Raw genomic sequence first — 19,255 nt, 5'->3', positions numbered from 1 at the left:
GTGACCCAGAATTAGTCAAGTTTGACCACATATTTTTCGGAAGCATTTTGGCTGCAGACCAGTATTATTGATGAAGACTTCGGTATTTGATCAACCGATTCCAAAGCATGTTAGGAAATATTAAAATATTATAATAATATGCTTACAAACGTATTAATACGCGAATCTAGACATAATCATTATTGAAAAGCACAGAGATTCATTAAAAAAGAAGTGTAAATCAATGACTATTGCTTGTCATAACTTTGCATCACTTTTTCAATAACACAAGACCCTTCCTAAAGTAAAACAATAATGTAAAATTCCGTCAATTAAGTTCTGCAAAAACTCACCTTGTGTTAACGATCAGTCTTATGAAGCCAGGAAATGAAAAAAGGATGAATGCACACAGTTTGACCATTGTACAAGTCATAAGAACATCATGAACCGGGGTGAAATGGATTATGTAACTGAGCGTTTATTAGGTATTGTTTCTATCAAATTAGGACATGAAATAAGTGAAAGAACGAGGTGGATATTTGATACCATTGAACATTTTTAGCACTGCAATTACACAGGTTTCAACTAATTAGATGAAGTTTATACACAGATCTACCTGAATGAGAGAAATTTCAAAAGGCATTACTCAACATGAAAAATTTGGACGATGATATCTCTTTTAAACCAATGAATATTCGCTAAGTATACTGGGATTTCATGGATATAGACATTCCAAATGCTATCTTGTTTAAAAGAGTCGATGGTTCAATTATGCCTCGCAGAATCAATAGTATACCAAATTAATATATCTCTTTGACGTTGTATAAAACAGCTGAAGACAAAATAAATTTAAACATCTTAGAATAACAGAAAATGAAAGAGATATTGCTACGTGATTATGTATCACCTTTTGACTTATATAGCTTTGATTTAAGTAATTTGAGGATATGAATTATATTTTAATCCTTTAATTCAATGCCTAGAACTATAGTAAAAGTATATGTATACTTAAACCTAAGAATTCGTTCATGACAAAGACGATCCCCAAGGTGAAATCAACAACTAAGAAGATCAAGAATGCCATGTTAATGATTGAGAGTCACGTAAACAAAACATGTTATTCAAAGTGCAATTGCCTAATGGAGAGCTATAACACGCGCTCTTCTAGCCTTTGATTGGTCTAATGAGATTTGAAGGTGAGAATAGGACTGTTTGTGCATGACGACGACCAAGCTATTATGAAAGAGAATAATACAATTCAGATTATTCTATAAATTAAGTGAATCAGGGATTGATTATTTGAAACGCAAACGGATACCATATAATCCATATAATATCCATACAAGCTATTTATTGCATTCTTGTGCAGTTATGCGAGAGTTCGTAAGCCATTGAGAGGAAAATATTGATTTGAAATTGCATGTTCGTTGGACATAGCCGATTTGATAATCTTTGATTCAAACGGTCAGTAATTATGTTCAAGGACTTGAACATTTAATTAATCCAAATGGATTATGTGAAACATTCAAGGGCTTCAAATGGATTATGTTAAACATTCAAGGGCTCCATTCTTCGTTTACGAGATTACATTGAAGTAAAAAGATACGGATTAATAATTGTGTTAACTTCAGTGTTATCAAGGGAACAGATAAGTACTATAGAGGCTTCGTTTGGAATACCTCAGAACAGTTTCTGGATTACTGAGAAATTGATAGTAGGATTACTTTCTAAGAATTCATACACTATAAATTATTTTTAATTCTTTCATTTTGTTTGATTTTGTGTTTTATAAAATAAATTTTTCATTTGGAAAACTTTAAAACTTGTTTTGGTTTTACATAATCTTGTTATTTAAGTCTGACATAATGAAAAAATTCCTTTATGTTGCTATTAAAGATTACCAACACTGGATAATCCAAAAGAAGATGATGAGAATAAATCAATCAATCAATCCTCTCTGCCCCGTCTGGTGCTTGAGGCGACAGCAAGGGAGCACCATTTTGGTCTATCGGCTGCTGTTATGGGGCGGTCTGCAGGGTAAGGCCTCTGGTCTTGAGTTCTCGCTCCACGGTACGGCGCCAGGTCTCTTTGGGTCTGCCACGGTTCCTTTTCCCCTGTGGAGTCCATCTCAGTGCCACCCTTGGTAGTGAGTCAGGGGGCATTCTGCAGACGTGGCCGAGCCATCTCCATCGACGAGTTGCAATGGTCTCAGCGATGGTGTTTGCGCCCGCTCTGTACCGGAGTTCCTCATTCGAGATCATGTTTGGCCAGAAGATCATCATCATCCGTTGCAGGCATTGGGTCTGGAAGACTTCGAGATTGTGTTCTATGTTAGCAGTGGTCTTCCAACACTCTGACCCGTACAAGAGGACGCTCAGCACGTTGCTCTTGAAGATACGGATCCTTGTGTGGGCGCTGAGGTTTGTTGTCCTCCAGATGGGCTTCAGCATTGCGAAGGCCTGGTTGGCCTTGCTGATTCTTGTGGTGACTTCCGTTGTGCAATCTCCATCCGTGGCGACCTTGCTGCCCAGGTACGTGAATTCGTCTACTTCTTGCAGAGGCTGGTCATTGATGGTGATTGGGTCGCCCACTCTAGTGTTCTTCCTCAAGACTTGTGTCTTCCCTATGTTGCCTCGAAGACCTATGGTGCTTGCTGTCTGTACCAACTGTTGTGTCTTCTGTTGGATATCCTGGTGTCTGCTTGCCAGCAACCCGATGTCGTCGGCATAATCCAGGTCATTCAGCATTGAGGTCAGCGTCCACTGTATTCCTTGCCTCCTGCCCTCTGTGGTGCGGCGCATGATTCAGTCAATGGCCAGTGAGAAGAGAATCGGCGAGAGAATGCATCCTTGCTTCACTCCGGTTTCCACCTTGAATGGTTCAGTGAGTAGATGTTGTGGATGACTCTGCACTCAAAGTTCTCGTACAGGGACCTGATGACGTTGACAAGTTTCTGGGGGATGCCATAGTGTCGTAGGATCTTCCACAGAGAGGCTCGGTGCAGGCTGTCGAAGGCCTTCTCAAAGTCCACAAAGACCACATAAAGGAATCCATTCCACTCATGGGACTGCTCAAGGATCTGTCTCAGAACGAAGATGTGGTCGATGCAGGATTTGCCCTTCCTAAAGCCTGCCTGTTCCTGGCGTAGAATGCCGTCCACAGCTGTTGTGATGCGTTGGAGAATGATACGACTGAAAATCTTACTGGTGATGGATAGTAAGGATATTCCCGCCAGTTGTTGCAGTTCCCCAGATCTCCTTTCTTGGGAAATTTGACGATAATTCCTGTTTTCCAGTCATTTGGTGCTTCTTCACTATCCCAGATCTTTTGGAGACTCTGGCAAAGAAGCAGCGGTGTCTTTATGTCTTCTGCCTTCAGCATCTCGGGGCATACTCCATCATCGCCAGGTGCCTTCCCATTCTTCAGCTTGTGGATGGCCTGCTTGACCTCCTCAACAGTGATGTCGTCGCAGTTGATGTCAAGGTCCTCCTCTGCTTCAAGAATGTCAGCGAGTACTGGTGGGTCTGGGTGATTCAGTATGGACTCAAAGTGTTGCTTCCATCTCTTCAGCTTCTCCTCCTCCACTGTGACATGAGTTCTATCTTCATCTCTCACTGGAAGGTCGTGGTGCTGGCCGTAGTCGCCCTTCAGCTTCTTGGTGTTCTGGTACACCGTCTTCGTGTCTTTCTGTTCTGCTGCTGAAACTGCCTCCTTTGCCAGTCTCTCTGTGTATTCTCTCCTGTCTCTCCTTGCTGATTTCCTCACCACCTTGTCTTTTTCTCTATACTCCTTCGAAAGTCTCTCTTTCAGTCTTGGTGACTTGGCGTCCAAAAGTCTCTTCTTAATCTGTCTTCTCTCGCCTATGCGAATCCACGTCTCTCCTGATAACCACTCAGTCTTCTCACTATTCCTATAACCTAAAACTACTTCTCCTACTTCCTTCATTGCTCTGTTAAAATTGTCGATAGTCAGTGCTGTCTCATCTTCTAGAACACTAAACCTATTCCTTAGGGCCAGCCTAAACTCTTCCTTCACTTTTGGATCTTTCAGCTTGGCCACATCGAGGCGCTGATTCCTGGAGACCCCTATCCTAACTTTCCTAAGCTTCAAAGTCATCTTGGCCACCAGAAGACTATGGTTGCTGCCGATGTCAGCATGCCGCATCACTTGCAAGTCCTGCAGGGAATGTTTCCATCGGCCGTTGATGATGATGTGGTCGATCTGGTTCTGAGTTCCCCCGTCTGGTGATGTCCATGTGAGCTTGTGGATGTCCATGTGCTCGAACAGGGTCCCTCCTATGACCAAGTCATTCTCCTGACAAAAGTTGACCAGTCTTTCCCCGTTGTCGGTCATCACACCTACTCCATGGCGCCCCATGGTCCTCTCTCTCTGTCTTTATTGTCGCAGCCGACCCTAGCGTTGAAGTCGCCAAGTAGCAACAGCACGTCATGTCGAGGGACGTCCTTTAAAACGGCTTGAAGAGCGTCGTAGAAGGTGTCTTTGTCCTCTTCTTCCGCGTCGTCTATTGGTGCATAGGCCACAACAACAGACAACTTGGCGTACTCGGAGTTCATCCTGACGTACAGTAGGCGCTGAGGCGATGAGAATAAATACAGCTGTAAAAATCCTTAATTTTGTCAAAGCACCAGAGTTTACCCGGAAAGGTTCCATTGTCGAATTCGGACACCTTCTAAATTAAATGAAAGCCGCCAATGTCCTTCCTTGCGCTGCTTAATGTGTGCCGGTTAAAAATGATGGCTCTCATGTAGCATCGTCAACAAAAACATGAAAACTTCAAACAGCTAAAGCCATTTAAGTCACTCATAAATGTTACAGATCAATAGTTTATTGAGATCCTGACTACACACAGCTCTTTTAACTTTTAAGGAACTGATCTACACCTAAATGCAATACCTATTCTATTCACTTGAAAATATTAGAAGAGAAAGTTCGTGATATCTTAGTAGGGAAGTACGGAGGTCATGCGCATAGAGACTAGTTTAAAATTCAGCTGTCCAAAATGGAAATGACCAGAATATGTATAATTGATCCCGTTGTGACAATCATTTGTCCATCATGATGATGGCAAAAATGACCAACGTCATGAGATAAAAACCACACCAAAACACTGACGTAAATTGATTTATATCAGTATTCATGATATGGTCGCCAGGTTCATGAAAGATGGAAAATGCATAGTACAATAAGACTTGATAATTTTCAGTTCAAGAGCAGTTCGATAAAACTTGAACTGATTACAAGTTTCCTGAGCTGCGACAACGGAGCATTTCAGAAACATGAATCAACGTATTTGATGAAGAAAATCTTGAACTGATAATATGTTGCCGGTAGCTGCGACAATGAAGCATTTTAGAAACATGAATCGACGTATTTGATGAAGAAAATATTCTTTCCTAATAAGTTCTTTTCTCCATCTATCACGAACAGTCGATGTCAATAATCCAACCTTCCAGGAAGCTGTTTCTATGCCATGATAAATTATTATTTAAGAAAATGAAAACATTCACAATTTGGATTAAATGGTGGATGTGGTGGTGGCTGATTTTTCCCTTACAGAAATGCATAAATCAGACATAATACATACTAAATTACGTACTATTAGTTAATTAATTATATACTTACTATCAGGGCATTCAAAGGTCAAATCCCCAATCGTTTCATTAACAACCGCTCCAGTAAATGTGACCTGAAAAATAATACAAGAAAATAAATTGGTTTAAATACGTATTCAATTAGCTTGTAAAGTGAATAAAGCGATTTAAACTTTCTCTATCTAGTTCTACTCTCCCTGTGAAATGAGTGCAGCTTATGTTGAGCTCGAATTGTAAATGTATTCAGGTTTTGCCTTTAGATTTCTTTCAAGTGCCTTATTGCAACACCTGAACCTTATACTTTTGCCCCGTGTTGCATATTAACTTTAGGTTGAAGCGAGTCATTTGTCCAGGAAGTTATGACAATATTTGCTGTTACTATTTGTGTTACTTAGTTTAAGATCGGCACTATATGGGCAGTATTATGCTGATGTGCAGTTAAACCTTGTGCATACATGCAACTAATCATTTAGTATTTTTAATATAGTCAACAAAAATACACTTTTAAAAAAGCAATAATAATTTTAAAAAATGATCAGTTTCTTGTATACACATTTTCATGTTTCACTACATCAACATGATGTTAAGTTGATGTTTAAATAATGTAAGTATACAAATATAGATTTTAACCTTTCCAGAAATAAAACTCATGTGTAAATCTTATATTGCAGCTTAAAAGCACCCCTTTTTCTTGTACTACTGTGGCCCGTTGATTATATAAACACGATAAAATCAACGTTTGTTAAAGAAATGGATCCTTGAAGGGTAAGGATCCTTGAAAAATAATAATACTCTTCACACATTCAGTATCCTTGTTCATATCATGTGCTTATTTAATCGTAAAGATTATATGCCCTCAAACTTATTTAATTCCTTTATATGAAAAATAAACTGGTTTACGCATTTTATTTTCGAATCCTGTATGGTTTTATACATTTGAGTCATATTGAAAAATAAACTACCTGTTTATCTGTTTATTGCAGTGACGTCAAGCTCGATTGTATGAAGCATATGCAAAATACACAGCCCATCATGTTCGTCAACACCCTATCAAATTTTACACTTCTCGATTGAAATTGAATGCTAACTAAATCTATGAAGGTGTTTATAACAATCATCTACGCAATCTGAATGGATCTAAAGCAGCCCTCCAAAACAATTAAAAAAGACTTTGACATCCATCAACTTAGTGACATCCCGCTTTCTTACCCCTGCAATATTTTTACATAGCTTGTGCGTCGTTGCTATATTTTTCAGACGCAATTAGCATGCTTTGTTTTCTCTGTTTATTTTTAAAGTCTCCAAGGTCAACTCTGATTTATGTTTTTTAATGCTAAGACAACGTTTCGCCTTTATCTCGGTGACCATGTGTTAGACTTGATTGTTTTGCCTGTTTTGTTTCAAGTTCTTACAAACACATGAACGGCTATACAATGTCAAGGAAATTTAAGTAAAATGCCTTGCCTTGAGATGCAACACAGAGGCCGACCTAGACCGACTTCGGCACAGGACCGGATTTAGACATGGTGAGGCCCTAAGCTATGGGAAGCTTTAAAGGCCCTATGTGGTAAGTGTTAATGAAGAATAAGGCTGAAAACAACTTCTGTAATTTAGAGAGGCCCCTTTCAAACTATGAGGCCCAAAGCTGTGGCTTGTTTAGCGTATGCCTAAATCCGTTCCTTCTTTGGCACGACTAGAGCACGCGACATTTTGGTAGCGATGCCAAACACTTAGTCAAAACAGATTCCTCAAATTTGTTTAACGATTGGACAGATGAAAACTAAAATTACATCACTGCTTAGAGTGTGACAACACAAAACTCAAAACGTTGTGCCTAGGTCTGTCATTGAAGAGATCTTCCAATATTATATTTTTGGCCCTGTTGATGCTAAAAAGGATACACAAAAAACAAAATTATATTATATTGCACGCATCATATGCAATAATCATAAGGAGCCTCGCTAGATTTCACACATGTAAATCTTCCTGAGGTAAACTGTTTCGCACAGCTCAGAGTTTAGTCTTGATAGCAAGGTCGCATAACAATGCATTTCATAAAACCAGAAAAATAAAGGCTAGATTTATGATTGTCTTCCCTGCAAAACTGCAGAGCTTGAGAATTTGCAAAACAATGCCCCTCCCATAAAGGAAATTTAACAATGGAATTTGGAGCAATTTTACGTTTTTTGAAAACCATGTTAAAACGTTTATTACGAAGCAATTCATTTTGCTTTTAACTTAAAATAAGTACATTTATTACAATAATGATTAAGTAATGAAAATGAACAAACTAAAGGGGTAAAATGCTTGGAACTATGTTTTTGCTCTTTCAATACGTGTATGCTGAGCTGTTTGGTGAATGGATATTATCTAAAATTGAATAGTAGATAGACCAATAGCAGACGCGCTTACTTAGTGGTATTGATGCAGTCCCCCACCCCCATCTAAGCTACGTTATCAAAAGAAAGCGGCCAGTTCCTCAAATATATGTAGTCAAGTAAAATACCCGGATACCTACGTTTAAGGAAAACCTAGGGTACTCTCGAAACTCTTTTTGTGTAAAATCCCAATAACAGATATGACACTTGGAGTAATTATGTTGTCCTTAAAATCAAGCAGCCATTAGAGGAAACAAGATATAGAAGTGTCTCAGGCTTGTAATATGAAATATGATTCTAGCTTAATTATCTTTGAAATACAGACTATAAACCTGTCTGAACTTTGAGCCCGAGTTACATAGTTTATGATCTAACCGTAAAGCTTAAGTTGTGCTAACTGTCCCCCTCTGGATTCCTTTAATTCAAGCCGTGGAATCTAACGAACTCGTAGTTTATTTAACAAGACATTTGTGAATCATGCCTGATCAAATAGGTTTGATTGCAATGTAAACTCTGTTGTTTATAATGAATTTTAAATACCATCAGCTTAAATCGAAACTTCAAAAAGAAGCAGCAACGTTTTATTATTCTTCTTTTTTTCCCTTTGTAATTATTTTTTGTTTTTGTTTTTTGCTTTAGTTGTTTAGGCATATTTTGCTAGTTATTTGTTAAGCTTATTGCCTACATTCATACTGCGTATTCTGGAACCTTAAATGATATATTAATATTATGTAATGTATAATTAATGCTTGAAAACATAATTAGTAAACCATGGGTAAATAACTTCAAGAAAAATTCATCACTTGCATCTGTCCTTGAAGTTAGGGGATGGGGTGCGGGATGTGTCTATATGTAGACCTTGTTTGGTCCATTTGATTTTTCAGCTGCGACGACTACAAGCCTCCTGCCGTTTGTGTCCTTCTTGCTTATATTTTTTAAAATGTCAATAACAAATTTTGCATCCTGGTATTGCATTTACACTGTCCAGTTTAATTTCATACAAAACTTTGCTCTATATTTGTTTATTGTATCGTCATTATAAAATTTTAAATTGCATTTATCAAACATATTTAATGGTCAGTATGTATGCTCAGCGCAATGTAAATTCCTCTCGATAAATTAATGTCTTATATTCACTTATATAATTTAAGTTAGCCAATATGAGTGTTAAATTGTTTTCCTGGACAAGGCTAAAATTTAATGTTCGTTGGTTTTTAAGAAATATTAAATCCATTACTAATTATCAAAAGTTTTGTTTTTATTTTATTTTGTATATCTTACAAATTGTAAAGAATACAATAATGGCTGGTAGACATTCAGCTATTGTTCATTATAACCGTACGAATGTCTGATGTAAAAGGTGATAGGGCGGTCTTTAGGTCCACTGGGTTTTTCTTTTGAATTTTTTGCTAGTATGGTTTGTTTTTTTTATTGTTTATTGGGTTGCTTAACGATCTTGAATTTCTTCACTGTAATGGGCTCTTTTTATGTTTGTGCTTCTGAATTCTCATTCTATTATTTATTGTTTTGCCACACTCTGAAAGCGAGTGTCATTTTTCCTACCATTGATAACAGGCATGTTGACTTTTATCTCTCTTTTCTCCCTTTCCAGTGGTCCATTTTCTATGACGTTGTGCACATTTTAGAACCCAAAATCCTTCTTTCCTGACAGATATAGCAGGTATTTTGACTTTTATCCCTAGAGGAAGAGTCAAGTCTTGTTGGAAGTATACTAACGAATGGTTCAAATTTATTTTCTCCATTTCACTGGAATCTATGCCAAGCAGTTGTTAATGCGTTTCACTGGAATCTATGCCAAGTAGTTGTAAATAGTTGTAAATGCGTTTCACTGGCATCTATGCCAAGAAGTTGTAAATGCGTTTTCGCAGCTCAAGAGTTAGGTTCTGAATGGGATCCTCTAAGCTGTCAATTTACAGGAATGTCTTCCAGGTATTTGAACAGTTTCAAACTAATCAGCTTTTTATTGAATTCAGATCCCAATGCTTATAACAGCTATGTTACGAAGGATTAAATTGTTCTTTGTGTAAACAGAACATTTCCAAACCTCCAACGCATAACACTATTTTTTTACGAACATGTTACCCACAAGCACTAGTGTAAGTTCATACTACTATCGAAAAGCTTTCTTAATAATAACATAAATTTTAGAAAATAACATTCTTGGCCTAACCTGAAATAAAATATTTATTGAAGGTAATATATTAAAAACTACAAACTATATATATGGGCAATACTGTTATTGTGGAAAGATTAGAGGGTTGTAGGTTAAAAAAATATCAAAATAATGGGCATACGGAAATTCTAGTCCAAGGAAAGTGATTTGCAAACATATTAATTCCAATAAGTAGGTAATATAAAATAATTATATGCTACTAGTTAATTTATAATAAGAGCATTTATCATTGAGGCCATAATTTTTGGTTTGGGATCTCTATCACCTCTACAATGCAATGTTAAAAATATCCAAAGGTATGCTATATTAGGGCTGTATGCCATCTAACTGAAAATTTAATGTTAAAACTACACTTAGTAGCCAACATGCCATTATGAGTGACCAACACACAGTTATCAACTATCAAACACCTACAACATAACATCAATACTCCGTTTACAGTGACCAAAACACATATGTATTACCATCCATTATCCTGTTACCTACTATTCAACATTCACACTATATCATTAACACGCGGCTGGAGCGACCAATACCCAGCACTTAATATCAAATAAGCTGCTAGAGCAACCAAGGATGGCCTTAGGCCGATTGGACCGATTTGGACCAACTGGGCCCCGCGCTCAAAGGGGCTCCACTCGTTAATAATGTTTAAAAATATACATATAGAAAGAAAGTAATTTTAAAGCGATGGAAGAAAATGTCAAGTTCAATATCATATAAAACTTGTTTAAAAGTTTATTTCCAAATCTCTTGCTCACAGGGGGCCCTGTGCGTAAATCTAGTGGGCCCTACCAAAATGATCCGATTTCGATTTCACTCCAGACCAAGGCAGCGACGAAGGTTATTTAACCCCTATACAACGAGGCTAACTTCATGTAGAACTTCAGTTTAACGGTAGTTCTGGACTTTATGAGAAGAGATGATGTATACACCTGAGTAAATAATGTGATATTAGAAGGATGAGATTCCATGGTGAGTGCACGACGTTGTTTTCATTTCTTTAATTTCTTTATCAGCATGGCAGTCTGGGATTTTCCTTAGAAACTTTTAGCAACATTTTGATCGCAAATAATCTAGAAACAATGATAAACTAGAAAGATGGTTTTGTGAACCATCTTGTGCTTAGCTCAGAACTGACGAGTCCATTGATGGCAAAATGACAATGTCTTCGATTATTGAAAGTCAACTTTGTCAACATTGTAAATATGTTCAGATTTACTATTGTTTGTTTGCATTCCTATTTTAAATTAGGGAGGCTTCTTCAAATTAATAGGCATGTTGATTTTTAAAAAAGAAATGGTGCTGTCTTGTTTCTTTATGGGAATTAGAACAAAATTATATATCCCACAAGGCCCTGAGTGCAAATCAATGATCAGGCCAGATCATTGTTTCAGGGTGGAGCTTAAGGGTCAAGCGATAAGAACAATATTGTAATTAATATCGGAGGAGAACTCAAACAACAGCAAATGGAGAAGCAGCCCCTGAAGAAGACCGAGTCAGGAAGGACGAACGCAGGTACAAAAGAGGGAGCAAGCCCGACCGACACGCTGCGCACCTGCCGTATAAACCAAGTCAGAAATTCCTCCAGGTCCAAATCAACATTCCAGTCTCAAATTCTGAAGCTAGCAAGCGCCCCCCCCCCCCCCATTGCCACGGACGTCACCGATATTGAGTACAACTCAATAAGGGACCAGGGAAGGGTGCTAGTATTAGAAAAAAAGCACTAAAGGAAAAAGAAGCAACAAGAGGGCAAGAGGCTTAGAGAAAATAAGCAACACGATCACCACCATATCCTGGAAAGACGAGCAATGGACCATCGCCTACACAGCTGGAAAAGACAGCGATTACGTGAAAAAACTCAACAGAAACCTCTGGCAAAGATAATCCGTTGTAGCGTATATTTGCGACCAGGCTATGGAGTGGGGAATATGAGATTTACTAGACGATATAATGACAGTATAAAAACTGAGGACCTGAGGACGTCACTGCAGCCACCGAGAAACAAAAGGTGAGGGCCGGATCAATAAATGAGCGAAAACCAATTCTCTCCATGCAGCAGAGAATATCAGTTCGCTGGTTGGAAATATTGCAGATGTTCAGTACCGCAATTGACATTGATTATCAATTAACTCATTAGAGAGAACAACATTCCGGCTCATACCATCACAATTTGGCCACGGATGCACGAACTAGTGATAGCAGATCTCATCACTCCAAGAAGAACACAGGGGTAGACCAGACAAAAGTTTATGCCGCCCGAACACCTAATGCGGTTTCTGTTCACACTTTCAGAGGTTAAACTTCGGTCGTTTTAAGGAAAATACCAGTTATTTTCGGAACCAGTTTCAGCATGGATCGATGAGGGTCATAAGGTGACTTCAGGACGTGACCCTTTCCGACACATCCTCTCCCTTCCCCAGTTCCGGACATGCAAATTGAAAAGTATGTGGTTCATATATTAAAGTGTCGAATGCACACAAAAGTTACAATTGGACGAGAAATTAATTTGTACGCAATGTGTACACTAACCAGTCGCACATGGCCCAATGGCGGTACGCAACCTCAAGACAAGACAATCCAAGATTACAAGATTGAGCGAAGACGTGGTGCACATACATCGTATCAAACAGAACCTGCCCGAAAAAATCATTAAGGAAAAAGAAGACTGGGGGAGAGACAAAGACACTATGAGAGACTACACAACAACAGAGGCAACAGCAGCAACATCAAAAATAAAAACAAAAACAATGAGAAGTAGAATGTAGAATTGAAACGGAGGATGTTTTGTTTTCCTTTAGAGTGAGACGTGGCCGTCCTGTCTGAAGTTTAGGCTAGTATCACTCACCAAATACAATGGGCCTTTTCAGGGCTATTCAAATATGTAGAAAAATGATTGCTCACCATTTCGCCAAAAGAGTTGTCTTTGTATGTTTACATTTGTGCATGTCTTTGTCTTTCTCCACCAAAAGCTAAAACCTCTTCGGTCATAACATTTATGTTTGCTTGGTATAGTGTGTTTCAGCGGTGTATACGGTACAATGGTCTGCATATGGGGTGTGTTTGGATAGCAAATTTTAACATTACATTTTCCCTTGTCTTCGTGAGCACATTTATTTCCATAGGATTCACCTTGTCCCCATTGCTTCTGCAGCATTTTACCATACAGCGTACCTTTATTTCCTGGATGTCATCCAATGCTTCCATACAGCTACTATTCCACCACCATTTTTTGGAAACATTCAGTATCTGGACCCCACATTCCTTTTATTCTGTTAATTTTTAGTTCGAGGCCATGTTTACGGTAATTAAATTTACAAATGATGATTTCAGACGATCGAACGTGAACCGGGAATCATGCTGTTTGTAGCGGGCGACGAGGGCACTTGACTTACTGCATTATTATATTGAAATTCGTCAAGCTATATATGGGTTTATAACACTGAAAAAAACATACACAAGCTTAAGAATCGGACAAAGAATAGAAATTTCAGGATATTGAATTCAAACAAGTTTCTAGTATTTACTCATTATGTTGTCTTTAATATATGCTTTTTATCTTCCTTATTCCAATTTGTTAAATCGACTTCAGGAACATATTCTCATCACGAGACGACACTCAGAGAAAAGCTTGTTTCAGTTAGCTCACCTCTCATGACATATAGGAGGTCTAATCGATAATCACCACTACTGAGATACAGGTTAGCTAATCGATAATCACCTCTAATGACACGCAGGAGGTCTAATCGATAATCACATATAATGACGAGCAGGAGAGCTAATCGATATACACCTCTATTTATATGCAGGAGGGCAAATTGATAATCACCTATACTGACATAAAGGAGGACTAATCGATAATCACCTCTACTGACATACAGGAGGGCTAACGGATAATCACCTCTATTACTATGCAGGAGGGCAAATCGATACTCACCTCTATTCATATGCAGGAGGGCAAATTGATAATCACCTCTACTGATATGCAAGAGGGCAAATTTATAATTACCTCTATTGACATACAGGAGGGCTAATCGATAATCACCTCTATTGACATACAGGAGGGCTAATCACCTCTAATGATACGCAGGAGTGCTCATCCATTTGTCACCTCTGATGACATGCAGGAGGGCTAATCGAACATATTCTGCATCGCTTTGCCTACGAAAATGAGGTGGGGGGAATCTGAATTTGAACAGAAGTAGTTTCGTTTCCACTTATAAATAAGGTACTTAATCTCTGTCTAAAACACTTGTTGGCAACAACTTTTATTATCGTGTAATCGGATCTAGAAGTGTAACCGAGTATAAATACGACTTTAGCTTCTTTTTGCAAACACGTTGAATTTGTTATCTAATCTGTTTACGTCCTATTTGAAACAAGAAATCTTTTTTCGAGAACCTGATGGTATTTGTCCCAAAGGATTGTGTGAGCGGCCTTTTTTAATATAAAATTTCAGTTGAAAGAGATATTGTTGAAAAACAACCGAAAAAGTGTTTAGACAGTTTCATTTTGTATAAAGCTTTATATTGATATTTCTGATAAGTTGACTTGGCAGAATTCAAAGTTACCGTTTGATGGAGTAATGACCCCTAATGATAAGAAGGATCTTGTACCTTTTCCTGAATAATAATAATAATAATAATAATATAGACTGCATTTCTTATAGATGTGAAAGTGGCCCAAGCGCAGGTACCAACTGTGCCTGAGAGTTTACAAATACGTGGGGATCATTTTTGCTAAATGTATCTAGCATTCAGACTATTAGGAAAGTTTATTCTACCCTCAGATATGAAATAGATAAGTCTATTGGATTTAATATTTCAAAGATTTTTTGCTATGCATTTTTAAAAAAATTTAGTAAATCAAGTCAGTAGTACTTATAATAAATGCTTAATCTGAAAATAATATTGATAATATAAGATAATGCTTTAACCATTTCTACGATGACCATCACACAAACTGTATTTATTTATATATTCTGTTTCTCTGTCTGATCAATCTCCTTTTCAATTTAGCATGAATTTAAATCGAAAAATGACTTCATTAAAGCAATCAATTTATCCAGCCAAGTAACAAAAAATGCTTTATTTTCTTGGAATTAAATTCATCGCACAAAACATCTATTGATTTTTCGTGCGGCAGGGTAATATTTTTAATTAAAATAATCAGTTTAATTTGGAATGAAAGGAAAATTTAAAAAGAACGGAGCGTGATGATAAACACGGCAATGGTTGTACATACATGCATACATGTATATAGCTGTTCCGTGACTGTACAGGTGTTCAGAATAATTCAGATTGATTTATACCGAGGAAGTGCCATTCTGATTGAAACAAAACATATTGACCCATATAAACTATTTTACATAATTTTCATTTTGGAGTGGGATGACTAGCTCAAAGTGAGATCGGATTGAAGTATTTGTAATAATAATCCCCTCAGACGGATGGGATGATACGGAATAGTTGTACGAGTCTATTGGGCCACTCTATAGTCTTTATAAATTCAAAGTTGTACAAACAATGATATTCTCATTTGGAAATATGATAACTCCAATACTATTGTAATTGTATGCATTATTAAGCATTATATATGTTTAAATTAACATTAAATTCTCATCAGATTCAAAGTGCATAATATTTTACATTTATAATGTTAAGTTCATATTTAGCAATGTTTATTTATGAATGCATAAAATAAAATTTTGCATTTAAAAAGACTCTTGAGTGTCCCATATATCATCATATCTCTAACGTTACTTTATGTAATGAAGCTGAAGAAATGCATTGAGTTTTATTTAAATTTCAACTCGATTCCGAATCAAAACTAAGTATCACTTATATCTTAAATATTAATTAAATAATTAAATTTTAATTTTTGAAGTCAATCATGATTTTTCATTTTGCATTAAAATAGCATATGAAAACTATCAAACATAAAATATTAGTTAACTTTTTAGACATATATTATTCCTAACCAAGTAAGTAATAATTTATAGGTGTAATAATATTATTTTATATTAAAGATGCGGGTGGGGTATTATTTTTAATTTACTTTCGATAATTTTAAGCAGTTTCAACGGTTCTGTTATTAATAGATTTATACTAAAGACATACTTAAGCAATATGCTTGATTCTTCTTAATGTTTAATCATTTCTTTTAATATTTTTGCTGCGGTTTCATTCAAGTAATAAAATGTATTAATTAGTCCTCAAAGTTACCTCAAAATCCTTAAAACTTTGAATTATAGGCTGCAATATAATATTTCATTTGTCATGATCTGAAAGATACATGTATTGCACTCTCAAGTTCTTACTTTATAAATTAAAACTACTTTTCATGTATTATTATTATTATTATTATTTTGTGCTGTAGTAGTACATTTTAATCTAACGCGTCCTTTTTAAGCGCATCAATTAATCAATATTCTTTATGCATCAAATTATATTAATAGCTGACACCTCGTATCCCTTCACAAGAATATTGTCATTCATAAAATTATGAATTTAAAACGACCGTAGTGTGACCCAATGGAGTCCTATCTTTAACACGATTTAGGATGTAGCGCACTTTGTATTTGTTTGAATTTTGATTAGTGTTGAAATAGTTAAAAGCTTCGTGGATCGACGAAGTGAAATTAAGATTTGGGTGTGGAGTGAAATACTGGTACAGGACGCCTATGCAAATAACAGAAAACCTACACTGGATGGAATATATATATATATATATATATATATATATATATATATATATATATATATATATATATATATATATATATATATATATATATATTCGACAATGTCATTTCAGAACAAACAATAACTTTCATCTCCGATTTCCCCGAGAAAATCGCGATCATCGGGAGAATAATCTGAGCTCTTGTTAGGGGAAATTTACTTTTTAGACCCAAACTGCTACTGTACGCTATTCATTGGTGAACATGATGAACATGAACAAAGTGCCTCTAACTAAGAAGAATGCGATGGTTTGATCTTTATATTTGACCTGCTAAGATATTTGCAAGAGAAAAAATAACGCTATTAATAAAACATTACATTTTAAAATATTGTTAAATATTCCAAATCAACCTTTAGCATCTTCTCCCAGAATAATTTCAGAAATTTATTTTAACCTGTTATTTGTCAGCCTGTCCGTCTGTCCAATTCGTTTCATTTTACATTAAAAATTCAATTTCGTAAAAATATGCACATACTATTCCTCAGTTTAAAGATCTGTGGAAAATAAAAATAATTTTTTTGTTTCCAAGCCATTATATATATTAGGAGACAATTTTTTATTAAAAATTAAAAGATTGAAATTTACTCAAAATTGTATTTAAAAAAGGAATTTTTCATTAAATTATATTGAAAATAATTTTCAAATAAAATATATTGTGATTAATTTTGTGTGGTACTACAACTGTATACTATTTTTAGTAAAGATTGTGCTTTTACGAGCAAGTGCAAAACTCTTTTGTACTATAAAAAACACAATTCGCTTGTATCCTAAGTCAGCAATTTGTAGACTCGGTTGTAAGTTGTCGAACAGGCGAGTTCCTTTCGGATGTGTAGGCTAGAAGATTCACACATTTCTTGAAACGAATAAGCCGATGCAGCAGAAATGTCCGTCTGATAACGTACACAGACGCAAACAGCATCAGTTAGAAAAGAAGGGAGCCTTGTTCTGATTCAAAATGAATGAATACAAAGTACCTGGATGCATGTCCTTATTCGGCCGTGAGGATATGTTCGAAATTATGTATAAATTGAGAACAAGCTTATGCAAAATCAATTCAATCATCGAGCATCAGAGGACTCTGTCTTTCCTTACATCAGACCGTTACCTCTCGCATCGCCATTTTTCCCAAGATGTAGACGTATCTACACCATTATGAGTGATTTCTTTTGTTAAGAGAGCCCGAACTCTCTCTGTCCCTCTCTTTCCTTCTCTCTCTCTCATCATGGATAAAGACATTTCTTAAGTTATGAGTATTTCATCTCATAGCAAGAAGTGAGAAGAAAGTTATGATGACAATCATTTCATCCGTAAAATAAAGTAGTTACCGTTTTAAGGTGCTATTGAATTAAAACAATTTGATATGGCTCCGAGGAGCAAAGAAGAAAAAAAATAAACGAGAGCGTATGAATTCTATTGTGGTATTACGTATAGATGTATATGTTTAGTGAATTGCACATGTTTACCAACTTAAATAGTGGAAATTGTAATCCTAATATAACATATCGTATCAACAACAATCTTCTTACAAGATGTAGCTAATAGCGCAATACAGATTATATTTAAGCTTTACCTAGGAATGGGAGGAAATAGATCAAAATGAGAGAAGACTGAAGTAGTATAGTGATCAGGAGAAACGCACAGGCCATGTTTTGTATAAATAAACCATGAGGAAATTTATAATTTTCTTGGCGTTGTTGAAGACAAGACAAAGCTTTGTTACGGTCTGTTGGGAATTTTACAACATATAACGTATATAAGAAAAGGAACATGAATATACCATGTGCTATCATAAAATAATGCTTAACAGCGACACGACTTTGATTGGTGTGAGTATTAAATATCATTAAATAACGAAAAGACCAAATAATCGAGGAATTAATATTCCGGTGAGGGTGCTGCGTGCATCGCTGTAACGAGTTGCTATTAGAAAGCCTATGTTATAAGGCAGCTATGGGTAGCTATTAGCAAGCCTGTGTTATAATGCCGTTATAGGTTGCCATTAGTAAACCTGTTGTAAGACTGCATGGGTTGCCACTAGCAGGCCTATGTTGTAAGACTGTCATAGGTTGCCGTTAGCAAACATATATTATAAGGCTGTCACTTACTTGAAAATTGGAAGAATACGCACACTGTTTTGCTATAGGCAATACTTTGCATAATGCTAAAGTAGAAATAATTCTACAGGACGTTTCTACCCGGCCAAGATACTGGTTTAAAAAATAGCCAATAATTAGTCCTCACATGCTTTGACAGTTTCGAACATTGCATATGTTTTCATAACACTACCCGTGCAGCAAACATTTTATATTGGCCTGACGTATAGTTTACCTGTTCTCAAACATAAAGCA

At 36.4% G+C, this 19,255-nt stretch overlaps 1 protein-coding gene across 1 annotated transcript in view; it reads right to left on the bottom strand.

The window, feature by feature from the left end:
• LOC149806284 (CUB and sushi domain-containing protein 2-like) overlaps nucleotides 1-19,255 on the bottom strand; it is a 247,889-nt gene that overhangs the window by 212,227 nt on the left and 16,407 nt on the right. Inside the window, exon 2 of the mRNA XM_089935578.1 lies at nucleotides 5,623-5,686. Within this exon, the coding sequence (XP_089791704.1) occupies nucleotides 5,623-5,686 (64 nt within the window). The remainder of the gene's footprint in view (nucleotides 1-5,622; nucleotides 5,687-19,255) is intronic.

The sequence above is a fragment of the Sinohyriopsis cumingii genome, chromosome 2, assembly GCF_028554795.1.
Source record: "Sinohyriopsis cumingii isolate HCF-2022 chromosome 2, ASM2855479v2, whole genome shotgun sequence".
Taxonomy (NCBI): Eukaryota; Metazoa; Mollusca; class Bivalvia; order Unionida; family Unionidae; genus Sinohyriopsis; species Sinohyriopsis cumingii.
The sequence above is the reverse complement of the archived record's forward strand: the minus strand, read 5'-3'. Positions and strand labels throughout refer to the sequence as shown.